The sequence below is a fragment of the Zingiber officinale genome, chromosome 1A (genome assembly GCF_018446385.1).
Source record: "Zingiber officinale cultivar Zhangliang chromosome 1A, Zo_v1.1, whole genome shotgun sequence".
NCBI classification, from domain to species: Eukaryota; Viridiplantae; Streptophyta; class Magnoliopsida; order Zingiberales; family Zingiberaceae; genus Zingiber; species Zingiber officinale.
The window spans coordinates 30,093,794-30,106,986 of NC_055987.1; the positions used below are offsets into that span (position 1 = coordinate 30,093,794).

Below are 13,193 nucleotides of genomic sequence, written 5' to 3' on the forward strand. Positions count from 1 at the left end.
TGTTAAAATTATTTAAAGTTAAGTAACACTGTAATTTTAATTTAATGGGATTTTTTAAAAATAAATAAATAATTTTAATATTTAAAATATGTAAAGATCTTTTTAAATATTTTTAAATAGGTAAAAACCTTTTTAAAAAGGTAAATATAATATTATTTTTAAAGGGAAAAAAATCTGATATTTATTGGGAGAAAAAAAACACGGATCACCGATCTACAAGAAAATAAAACCCCTTTTGCGGTTTCAGACGCTCCAGTCTCGGAGGAGAAAGAAAGGGGAAGAGTCAGAAGCCGATAAGGATTCAAGAAGTGCAGGATGTCATCCTCGAAGAAGGGCAAAGCGCCGAAGAGGAGCGAATCGAACCCTAACCTTAACTCCGCCAGAGCCGAGGAGACGGTGGCGGGCCCGTCGGTGTTTACCATCGACGGGGCCGAGGAGGATGAAGCCCTTCGCTTCTCGCGATCTCTCACCCGGGAGGAGGTGCTTCGCCGTCGCTCACGACGGTTGAAGCAACTGGCCTTATGTTATAGACGCCAATATTGGGCCCTGATGGAGGAGGTCCGGGTAAAGCACCGGGATTACTATTGGGAGTACGGGGTTAGCCCCTATGAGGGCGGGGATAAGGAGGAGGAGGGGGACGAGATGGAGCAGGATAAGGGAGATGAGGATGGCCGGAAGAGGGGACGGGCTGCGGAGGAGAATAGCGAGGAGATGGAGACCATGAGGTCGGGGTTTCGGGTTCAATTAGGGCTTGACGAAGGGGAGGGTGGCGCGGGGAACATAGGCCACAGGAAGCGATGCGCATTTCCCGGATGCAAGACAAAGGCGATGGCCTTGACGAATTATTGCCATCCGCATATTTTGTCGGAAAAGAGGCAGACGCTTTACAAGCCTTGCACTTATGTAACAAAGAGGTATGGACTCTAAATTTTTCTCTTGTTTGGCAAATTAATGGGGTGTTCTTATTGCTTGGCATCCGTGGTAGTTGATTTTCTTGTTTTGGTGGATAATATGAATTTCCTAAGAAAAACAAGTTCCGAAGATGGTTTGCATTTAAGTGCTTGGTTAAGTTTTAACTGCACGGTTTGTTTCTTTTGACAAGTTACTTCAAATTTCCTTATATTTGACTCTGCCGATATTTTTTCATGTAAGCATAAATTTGTGTACATGGGTATATGTGCCTGTAGTTTTCTTCAGTTTATTTATTATTTCAAGAAGTGTGTTTAATTGCATTTGTCAGCTTCGATAGCTTCGATATTTTGATACGAAACGTCTTTAAGAGCAAGAAATGCTACATTCAAATTTTGTTTTATGTCATGTGTGCTGACAAGTTAGGGTGTGCTGTCATTGTTATTAGTAGCTATGACACTGGATATCTGCCTGCTTGAGAAATTTTGCACCAACAATTTCATTATTATTATTGTACTATTTACTATTTAAATCAAATGATATTGATAATTGCAGTGTTTATTTGACACAATAGGTACTTTTCTTGACTGTGTATTACTTTTAATAGTATCCATTGAGAAGAGAAGGCGAACAATATATGTAAGTAAAACAAAAGGCTAATCTTTGATGGTTTCTAAAGGACGCGCATATCAAGTTTAGAGTGAAATTTTATCTAGGGTTGATATTATATTGCTCTCACAATTAGGATTGATCCCCTTTTCATCATAGTCTGCATCTTGTTCATTGCTCCCACAATAAGGAATTATCCCCTTATCGTATTCTGCATCTTGTTCAAAATGTTTAAGACAATGTCCTTGTTCAATAGTTTAAGCCTTGGGAACTGCCTTTTTTGCTTATAACTTTACATGTGGAACTAAATTGAGATGTTGCATATTCATGCACTTACCTTGATTTGTCTACTACATGTTTTCTTCTTCACCTATAGACTCTACAGCATGTGCTTTTGTACACTTTTGCTATATATCTTTTCAATTGTTATATATAGAAAATGTTGATGATGATAATTTGATGGTCAATTTAATCAAGTCTTTTCAATTGCTAACTCTTCACTTGAAGCTTCTTCTTTACTCGATGCTTCCTTGTCATCTTCAAAGGCCATGATTGTCATGTGTCGAGTGACATGACATAGTTCATCTTCATCCGATCGTCAATGCTTGAGGTGTCCCATGTAGCTTGGGCCACCATGGCCTCCTTCTTCTTCTCCTTCTTTTCCTTATCTTCTTACTTCTTCAATTTCGGACCGTTAGGCTTGATGTGCCCTTTCTTGTTGCATTCATAGCAAATGACATTAGTGTTAAAATTTGAACTTTGACTGCTTTTACCTTTTGAAGGTTGGAACATTTTCTTCACATCCTTCCTTTTGAACTTCCTTGTTCTTCCCATTAGCTTCTTGACATAGTGAGCCACTTCACTAACCGACATCTCTTCGTCGCTATTCGATGACTCTTGATCGAACTCGAATGATGAAGATTCTTTTCTTCCCTTTTATTCTTCTCCTTTTCTAAAATAAGAGTTATGCTTTTCTCTTTCGAAGACACGTTAGCTTGTTCATGAAGTTCAAATTCACAAAACAATTCATCAAGCTTAACTAAAGAGAGATCTTTAGAAACCTTATATGCATCAACCATTGATGCCCATAAGGTGTTTCTAGGAAAGGCTTAAAGGACATACTTTACTAGATCCCGGTTGTCAATTTTCTCGCCTATCACGTGAAGTCCATTCACTATTTCCTTGAATCTACCATGCATTTGACTCACGGTTTCATTAGTCTTCATGGTGAAGGTTTGAAGTTGACTCACAAAAAGATATTTCTTGGCTCTTCTTGATTCACTTGATCCTTCATTCAACTTAATGAGCTTCTCCCAAAGCTCTTTGGTGGAGTTGAATAGTCCTACTTTGTTTAGTTTATCCTTAGATAACCCACATTGTAGAGTTGTTGTGGCTTTTGCACTGACTTGAGCATTCTTCGCAATTTCCTTTGTCCAATCCTTGGTTGAAAGAAGTGTTCCAAATTCATCCTTTGGTTTTTCGAATCCATCCACAACACAAAACTAATTTTCAATGTCATTCATTAAATAATATTCCACTACCTTTCCAATATGCGAAATCGTTTCCATCGAAGAATGGTGGTCTAATGGTGCTATAACCCTCTTGAAATGTCATCTTGATGTTTTTGTTGACGGTGAGTTCTTCCAAGGCTAACCTCGCTCTGATACTACTTGTTGGGACCTTTGTGTCCGACTAGAAGGGGGTGAATAGTGTTTCTTTGTTTCTTGCCTATGACTTGTTAGCGGAAGCAAAAGCAAGGAATGACAAAAATGAAAACAATAATACAATGTTAACTCCTTGCGATTTACTTAGCTACAACTTCTTAAGGTGACTAATCCACGGGTCCACGCACACACGATCATGCTTCACTATGCTCTTCTCCTTTTCGAATCAAACACGAAGGTGGAGAAACCCTTACAAAGTGATCTCTTCCTCTTATAAGATTAAAGAATGAATTTGGGAGGAAGAGATTGAGAATACTTGAAAATCACTTAGAGAGCTTTGAAGGTTAGAATAGCAAGTAAGTTATCTCTAATCTCTAAGAATAGCTTTTATATTTTTCCCGACTCGACTGATGGGCTTCAACGACAATTAAGATTTTACAGGATTTCTTGCCGTCAGCATATAACGGTTACTTACCAGTCGACTGATGGTCGGCCGCAACTCTCTATTCGTTTTAGGATCGGGTTTCACCAGTTGACTGATACTTCTTAATATAAGAGTACAACACTTCAAGCATGATCTTTCATACTTGAAACATACCCTTAGCCTAGACTTGTACCTTCAAGCATCTTTCATCAGCCTCGCACCCTTAGGATGCGTCCGAGCCCTTTAAGTGCTTCCTTCGGCTTTGTCATACTAAGTCTTCTTTGCCAAGATGCTGCACTTCCTGGACTTCATCGCCAAGAGCCACGCTCCAGGACTTCATCCGCCAAGACTATCTTCTTGGACTTTCCTTGGCAAGTCTTCATATTTGGGCTTTCTTTTGTACTTGTTTACTCAACATTTATATTAGATCACCAACATTGTCTAACTTAAACTTATTTAATCAAACTTCAAAAGTAAATAATGGCTGGAACAAGATTGCATCGACAATCTCCTCCTTTTTTGATGTTTGACACATTACTTAAGTTAGGTCTTTAAATATGCAATAATCATAAAAGCATAGATATAATGAATGTATATGAAAATCATGATCATAGAGCTCAACTTTTTAAAGTGAAAGTTCTAACTTAACCTATTCATTTCTCTCCCTTTAACATACAAAAAAAGTAGAGGGAGAAACTTCCCTGCAAGGCAAGTGTAAAAATTTTGAGAAATTTAAGAACCCAAACTACCCCTTAATCCAAAATACTCTCAAAGTATGGGGGGACCGAATAATATGCCGGAATAAAATATATTCAAGTCATAGAGATTCGAGGTGTAAATTCAGAGGAGTCTGATTTCAGTGTATCAGTCGACTAGTACCAGATTTTCAGCGGTGATGTGCATTGTATTTCAAAGATGCAAACACACATGAGTGCACTACTCAAATACATAAACTTATGAATTTTAGGCATTTCACATACTGTGAAATAGACATAAACATAAAATTCATACACAAGCACTAATAGGCATAAAAGTTATATAAAAGCATAAGCCTATGCAAAGTCACAAAGAGACATAAACATGAAATACAAAGTGCTACAAGAACGTCTATGGCGTTCGAGATGAATAGAGGGTGAACATGTCTAAGCCAAAAGTCTCTTGACACCAACTAAGAGCCAGGCACCGCGCCTAAACATCATCACTAGGAGGAGGAGCCTGGTACTTCAAATTTCAGTGATGTATCATCTCGTACATGGTGATCAGCCCAATCCTGACAAAGGCCTTGAATATCCTGACGAAACCTTGAAACTCCTAACAGATCGTCTCCTTCAGGTGGGTAATCCTCTCGTTCGTAGACATATATGGCAACTCCGGAGCAGCAACATCATCCTCCTCGTCGCTAGAGTATGATAAAGCCTGGTTACGACTCTAGACCATCACTCCCTAACGTCTCTCAATCCATGCCAGAGATAGTTGCTGGGAATCTATCTGATCAAAGTCCTTGGATAATAGATGTTGCTGACCCCTGGTAACATCAATACTCCTAGATGCAAAGAATGTAGTCAAGACATGACTGAATGACATGTATACCTTCCTCAAGACGGGACCTGAAAAATACACAATGAACAAGAATACCCGGAGAGCAACGTATATGTTTAACCTTTGCTCTAGAGCATACATCATGATGAGATGAGGTAGCCGGATCTTCGATTGCCCTTTAGTGACAATCGGCAAGATGCATGTAATAACAACCTTATAAAGGATGTTACTGCCGGCTGACATGCGAGTGACCTCAAAAATGCGTTTAAGTGGGGGCCTGGGAGCATTGAAATAATGCATATGGATCAGGTCAACAGACAGATGGGAGAATGAATCAGTGAAATGCTCGATAATATTAGGAAATCATGTGAATGTGCTCTTCGACTTCCTACACCCTAAAAGACAGCGGGTGGCAACTGAAACTAGGGTTTCTAGTCGGCTGCCTGCACGTGGCGTTTTTATAAAAACGCAGGTACACTGATGTACGCATCAATCTGCTACAGTAAAAAAATTATATAAAAACATTCTGTTTGTGGAGATCATTGTTACTAGTCGATTGGTACGCAAATTTAGCCTATTTGTGGAGCCAAATTTAGAGATGCACCAGAATTTTCCTAGACCTCAAAAAATTCTCAATTTTTGTGATCTGTTTTACTATTTTCTACTTGGAAAAATATTCTTAAAAATGAATTAATCACGGATCCCAAGATAAACACAACACTCAAGACCTTCGAAATTGTTTAATTAAATATTGACCTAAAGTCCTAGTTTTGGCTTCCTTTTAATGTATCCACTTATACCAATTCTCATTTATTTGAGAATTGGTTTGAGATGTATAAATACCATGTAAATAAATGCATTATGATTTTGTATAAGTGGATATATCATAAGGAAGCCAAAATTAGGACTTTAAGTCAAGTTTAATTGAATAATTTCGAGGGTCTTGAGTGTTGTGTCTATCTTGGGATTCGTAATTAATTCATTTTTAAGAATATTATTCCCAAGTAGAAAACAGTAAAACAGATCCCTCCATAAAAATTGAGAATTTTTGGAGGTCTAGGAAAATTCTGATGCTTCTGAATTTGACTCTAGGAATAGGCTAAATTTGCGTACCAGTCGACTGCATCAGTTATCAGTCGACTGGTAACAGTGATCTTCGCAAACAGAATGGTTATGTATATTTTTTTTACTGTAGTAGTTGACTAATGCATCCATTAATCGACTGGTACCCGCGTTTTTATAAAAACCTCGTGCGCAGGCGACCGACTGGAACCCTAGGGTTTCCGTCGCCGCCCGCTATCTTTTGGCCACCAAAGCCCTCCCCGATTTCTCTGGCCACCTCAAATCCCTCCAAAACCCTTGGATCCACTTCCGTATGCTCTTCCTCCTTCAATTTCCAAGACTAGGGCTAGTTTTCTTTGATTCAAAATCCCTTCATCTCCTTCCTCAACTTCAAATTCATGGAAATGGAAATAAGGTAACAATTTCTACACTCAACCTCATTCATTATGAGATTTATGACTAACTTTAATTATTCATATGTACCTTCTTGTCTCTCTTGATTGGATTCATTTTAGTACATGTGCATTGTATTTGTATATTAGGGTTAGGTAAAAATGTAGGACCAGAGAGGGGACCTCCTGACAGCCTACTCATGATCCTACGGTGCCCTGGTTTCCTTCCGAGTTTGCCCGACAACGAATTGAAAGTATCGACTTTGTTATGATGAGTTGTCGGTACCCTAATCGTCCTTACTTTGTAGATATAACCTCTGACATTATTGACATGATCACTCATTTTGGGTTAGATTGATTGGTGTTCTACATGCATAATGTCAATTTAGATCTCTGTAAAGAGTTCTATAACAACTTTCGTTTTGAGAGGACATTACTGATGATAGGACATTTGAGTCCTGTTGGGGTCACCATTCAGTTCACCCTAGGTTCATTTTTAGGGTGTAGGGAGTCGGAGAGCACATTCACATGCTTTCCTAATGTTATCGAGCCTTTCACTTCATTCTCCCATATGTCTGTTGACCTGATCCATAAACATTATTTCAATGCTCTCAGGCCCCCACTTAAATGCATTTTTGATGTCACTCGCATGTCAGCCGTCAGTAACATCCTTTATAAGGTTGTTATTACATGCATCTCGCTGATTGTCACTAAAGGGAAATCAAATATCCGGCTGCCTCATCTCATCATGATGTATGCTCTAGAGCAAAGGTTAGACATATACGTTGCTCTCCAGGTATTCTTGTCCATTGTGTATTTTTCGGGTCCTGTCTTGAGGAAGGTATACAAGTCATTCAGTCATGTCTTAACTACATTCTTTGCATTTAGGGGTATCAATGTTACCAGGGGTCAGCAACATCTGTTATCCAAGGACTTTGATTAGATAGGTTCCCAGCAGTTATCTCTAGCATGGATTGAGAGGTGTTAGGAAGTGATGGTCTAGAATCGTAACCAGGCTTTATCAGACTCTAGTGACGAGGATGTTGCTGCTCCGAAGCTGCCGCATGTCTATGCACGAGAGGATTATCCACCTAGAGGAGACGATCTGTTAGGAGTTTCAGGGGTTTCGTTAGGATATTCAAGGCCTTTGTCAGGATTGGGTTGATTCTCAGCGGCGTTAGATCGCCATGTACGAGATGATACAACACTGAGATTTGACGTACTAGGCTCCTCCTCCTAGTGATGATGTTTAGGCGCGGTGTCTGGCTCTTAGTTGGTGTCGAGAGACTTTTGGTTTAGACATGTTCACCCTCTATTCATCTCGAACACCATAGACGCTCTTGTAGCACTTTGTATTTCATGTTTATGTCTCTTTATTACTTTGCATAGGCTTAGACTTTTGTACGACTTTTATGCCTATTAGTGCTTGTGTATGAATTTTATGTTTTTGTCTATTTTACAGTATGGGAAATTCATAAGTTTATGCATTTGAGTAGTGCACTCATGTGTGTTTGCATCTTTGAAATGCAACGCACATCAATGTTGATACACTGAAATCAAACTCCTCTGAATTTACACCTCGAATCTCTCTGTTTGGATATATTTTATTGCAGCATATTATTCGGTCCCCTCGTACTTCAAGAGTATTTTGGATTAAGGGGTAGTTTGGGTTCTTAAATTTCTCAAAATTTTTACACTTGCCTTGCAGGGAGTTTCTCCCTTTACCTTTTTGTTATATGTCAAAGGGAGAGAAATGGATAGGTTAAGTTAGTCCTAACTTAAACAATTTGCTAAATATCAAAAAGGGGGAGATTGTTTATGCGATCTTGCTGCAGGCATTATTTACTTTTGATATTTGGCTAAATAAGTTTAAGTTAGGCAATGTTGGTGATCTAACATAAATGTTGAGTAAGCAGGTACAAAGGAAAGCTCAGGTATAAAGACTTGGCAAGGAAAGTCCAAGAAGATAGTCTTGGCGGATTGTGTCCCGGGGCGTGGCTCTTGGCGGTGAAGTTCCGGAGGTGCAACCTCTTGGCAAAAGAACCCAAGAGGCTTTATCATGACGAAGCCGAAAGAAGCACTTGAAGGCAAGCGTAAGGATGAGGAGTTGTGGGCTCGGAAGCATGCTAAGGGCGCGAGGTTGATGCAAGATGTTTGAAGGTATAAGTCTAGGCTAAGGGTATGTTTCAAGTATGAAAGATCATGCTTGAAGTACTGTATTCTCATATTAAGAAGTATCATTCGACTGATATTCACACCAGTCGACTGATACTTGATCCTAAAATGAACAAAGAGTTGCGGCTGGCTACCAGTCAAGTACCAAGTACCAGTCGACTTGTAAGTGACCATTTCATGCTGACAGCAGGAATTTTCGCAAAATGTTAAGTGTCGTTGAAATCCATCAGTCGACTGATGTCAAGAAAAATATAAAAGCTATTCTTGGAGCTTGGAGATAACTTACTTGCTATTCTAACCTTCAAAGCTCTCTAAGTAATCCCCAAGTTTTCTCAATCTCTTCCTCCCAAATTCATTCTTTAATCTTTGTAAGAGGAAGAGATCATTTTGTAAGGATTTCTCTACCTTTGTGTTTGATTCGAAAAGGAGAAGAGCATAGTGAAGTTTGATCGTGTGTGCGTGGACCCTTGGATTAGTCACCTCAAGGAGGTGGAGACCAAGTAAATCATAAGGAGTTAGCATTGTATTATTGTTTTATATTTTGTCATTCCTTTGCTTTTGCTTCCGTTGTAGGCAAGAAATTGAAGAAATGCTATTCACCCTACCTCACCCCACCCCACCCCCCCAAATGTCCCAAATCCAATTTTGGATTTGGATAGAATCAAATAAAAAAACTATTTGGAGTCCATGCGCCCGAATGGTGCTATAAAAGGAGGATTCGACTAGCACCTTCAGAACATTAATTCCAAGAAGTTTCTCTCTTTCATGTGTCTCAATAGGCACGCCCAAACTTGCTCCGACAACGACTACGCTCAAGATCTCTTTTTCTAAGTCGTCGGTATATTTTATTTTTCAGTTACTTGTACTTAAATTCGAATTGCTGTTGTAACGACTCGATTGATTAGTGATTGCCCAACGAAAGCACTCTTTTCCCATCTATATTAGTTAGGTTTCTTTGATAGAAACCCATAAGATATCATAAATCAACCAAGGGAACTAGATTTTCTTTAGCAAGTTATGTTTTTAAAAGACATGTGATGACAACACTATTGGGTTAGTATGATCTTGAAAAGTGATGTTTGCTTATATTGCATAAACTGCAAGTTCTTGTTGTTTCACTTGGAGTCTAAACAGAAATAGGTGTTTGGTTAACCAATCTGGAAGAGGTTAGTAACTTTCTGTTTTGTGTAAGAATGCTACAATGGCTTTTGCAGTTGTATCAATTAAATAGATTGTTTGATTATGTAGCTACCAACTTCCTCCATTTTGAGAAAGGCCATTTTTGGGAAGAGAATTAAGTTCAAATTTATATATGAATTATGAGGTATTTCCATTGGTTATATTATTATTGCATAAACTCTCTTGTGTCTTCAACAAGAGATTATCCTTCAGTGAGGGTAATATTCGTTGTATTGTTCTCTCTGACATCAGATTACTTTTGTGGTTGATCTATTATTTTTTAAAAGACAACTAATGGTTTCTCTTTGAATTACAGATATGAAAATGGTGAACCCATTATCTGTGCGAAGCCAATTCTGGTAGCTGCTGTACCTTCTCTTTGCCACATCCATCTGCAGAAGTATCATAGGGCCATATCTCAAGCTTTCAGAAAGACTGGAATAAACATGCCCCCGGGCAGGCTTGTTCCTAAAATTAGTGTTATAGTTGCTGTATCTGTAAGTCATATTCAAGCCAAAAGAAGAGAAGAATTGAAGAACTCTTCTAAAGATACTATGGACCAGAAGGATGAGGAAATTCAGAAGGGTGAGATTTGACCAAGTTATATTCCTATTAAATGCATTTCATACCTTCTGCTTGGCCTGCATTTGTTCCTAAAGACATGTATCGTTCTGATCAGGACATATATGACTGAGACAGACTATACTTTTGTTCATCGGGTACATTCTGGGTATTACTGAAGGTATTCTAACAAATTTACTAAATAATGTCTACTTTCAGTAGTAAAGGGTTATCATTAGCTTTCCTTAGTTACGGAAAGAATAAAGGAAAGCATTTTTTCATTACATGGCCAAGGGTTGGGATTGGAAACCAACGGGTTGTAAATAACTTGATGTTTCAGTGTTGCTCATTTGAGTTTAAGACCACAAATTCTAGAAGCATGATTGCATAATTCTGCGGTTTAGACTATTAACATTTGATGTTCAAAGCATTGCTTTTTTGGTAGAACCAGCTAAGTGTGTTATTATTGTCCATCAAACATTTGATGTTGCATCTGTTAATTATTTTTGATTTGATGACTATGCTTTCATTCGATGTTTTTATGATGCTCCAAAAGGTCGTAATCTTTTGAACTGAAACTATGAGTTCTGATAATAATTTTAATTTAGTAATTCAAAATTTTGAATTATGTGGGTGATTAATTTTAAAAAATTTCTACTTAGTTAAGCTAGTGCAGTGCTCAAGGGTTATTCTAAGATAGATTGATAAGTGAATTGGGGAAACTATCCTTCTATAACGTATCAAATGCAACTTAGAAAAATTAATGAACCGATTATCAAATTATATCCACTTAAAAAAATAAGCAACTAAATTTTAATTCTATTTAAAATTATTTAAAGTTTATTATTTTCATTTAGATTTTTTAATAAAATTTATTTATTTTTATATTTCAAAATAAATAAAGGCATTTATAAAAAATTATTTATTTTTTTATTATGAGAATTAAAACTTTTATTAAAAATTATTTTCTTCAAACCAAACTTCTGTAAGGATTTGTTCGACAGGAGAAGAGCATTTTCCTCTTGCCAATGCTTGCGAAGGGGAGCTTTATCTTCCGAGATAATTTTGAGATGGAATATTAGGGGGCGTTTGGTACGCGCGTTTTCTATTTTCATTTTCTGGAAAACGCACGTTTTCTGAAAAATGGTGTTTGGTTTGTGTTTTCCGCGCGCGTTTTCTAGAAAAACAGAGAATGACAAAAAGTCGTTTTCTGTTTTCTAGAAAACGCGCGTTTTCCAGAAAATAAAAATGAAAACGGTGTAAATCAAACGCACCCTTAGTATCTTGGTACACTTAGGTGTTGTTTTGTTTGGGATGTAGTATAGGAGATTGAAAATGAATTTGATAGTAGATTGTAATATGAATAGATTTAGCTATTCCAATATTAATATTAGGTATGATTGTCAATACTATTATTTGTTTTGACAGGTTTGGGAATATAAATTTAACAATTATCATATTTACTCATAAAATAAATCATAATATTCCTATAAGATTTTTATATATTTGTCTCTAAAATTACTTCAATGGTATTTTATAATTATTTTTTATTTACTATTCCTAATAACTTAAAACATATTTTATTATTATTATTTTGAAATAAAATTAATTTTAATAATTCTGCTCTACTAACTCTTATACAAATCGAAATAAATTCAAATGGAGTAGACCGAATACTTCTAAAATAGAACTTGTAATTGGGTAGCTGAGCCAAATCATGAGTAATAGAATTCAACATCCTACTAACTCAGTACAAATAAGCTTTAGCATAATATTTTATAGAAAAATGATATGCTCAAAGAAAAAAACTCAAGGAAAAGCTCAAGGATAGATACATAAAGTGATGGGGTCCACAAAAAGTGAAATGGTGGGCCATGACTTTATGTGTCTATCCTTGAGTTTTTCCTTGAGTTTTTTCCTTGAGCATATCATTGCTCTATTTTATAGGGTTGAATCGGTGTAGTATACCTATACCAAATTCCAATATCATATAGCGTACCCAAAAAATTTGATATAAAAAAATTTATACTGATATCGTATCAAAAATTTAGTATAACGAAGTTTTGATATATCAAAATTTCAGTATGGTATGAGTTTCATATCAAAATTTAGTACAATATATCATCTTTTGGTACGACTTGTCTCCTATATAGTTATAACAATTATGGTTTCACACAGTTGTAGCAGCTATGAAACCATAACTGTTACACAGTTGTAGCAGCTATGAAACCATAGCTGCTACAACTGTATAGTTGCTACAACATTTATAGCAAACTTTCGAATACCATAATTTTTGACTCGGATATCAGAATTAGACGATCTTTTATTTAATCAAAGCTCATCTATAATTCAAAAAAAAAAATTATCTCATTTTGACATCCAAGTCAAAAATTATGATTTTCAGAAATTTGTTACACAATTGTAGTAGCTACACAGTTATAGTAGCTACACAGTTGTAGCAGCTATGAACTCGTAGTTGCTACACAGTTGTAACAGTTATATATTTGTAGTTGCTACAATTGTGTAGCAAACTTTTGAAGGCCGCAATTGTAGCAACTATGCAATTGCAACTACTACAACATGAAAATCAATTATAGATGGTACGTTACGTACGTATTGACTATTAATGAGGTGGAGAGAAGAAAAGATAGTTTCCACAAAATCCAGCAAGACTATCAC

At 36.9% G+C, this 13,193-nt stretch overlaps 1 protein-coding gene across 1 annotated transcript; it reads left to right on the top strand.

Moving 5' to 3' along the window:
• Window positions 1-208: 208 nt before the first annotated feature.
• LOC122022476 (INO80 complex subunit D-like) lies at window positions 209-10,905 on the top strand. Its single transcript, XM_042580497.1, has 3 exons — window positions 209-914; window positions 10,270-10,538; window positions 10,633-10,905. Exons 1-3 carry the CDS (start codon window positions 316-318, stop codon window positions 10,641-10,643), a joined length of 879 nt encoding a protein of 292 aa, XP_042436431.1. The 5' UTR covers window positions 209-315; the 3' UTR covers window positions 10,644-10,905.
• The last annotated feature ends 2,288 nt before the right edge of the window (window positions 10,906-13,193 follow it).

Excerpts from the sequence above, each read along its gene's own strand:
- LOC122022476 (XM_042580497.1), top strand. The coding sequence starts at position 316 with ATGTCATCCTCGAAGAAGGGCAAAGCGCCGAAGAGGAGCGAATCGAAC. Across the intron at positions 915-10,269 it reads TGCACTTATGTAACAAAGAG|ATATGAAAATGGTGAACCCA; the intron begins GTATGGACTCTA and ends TTTGAATTACAG.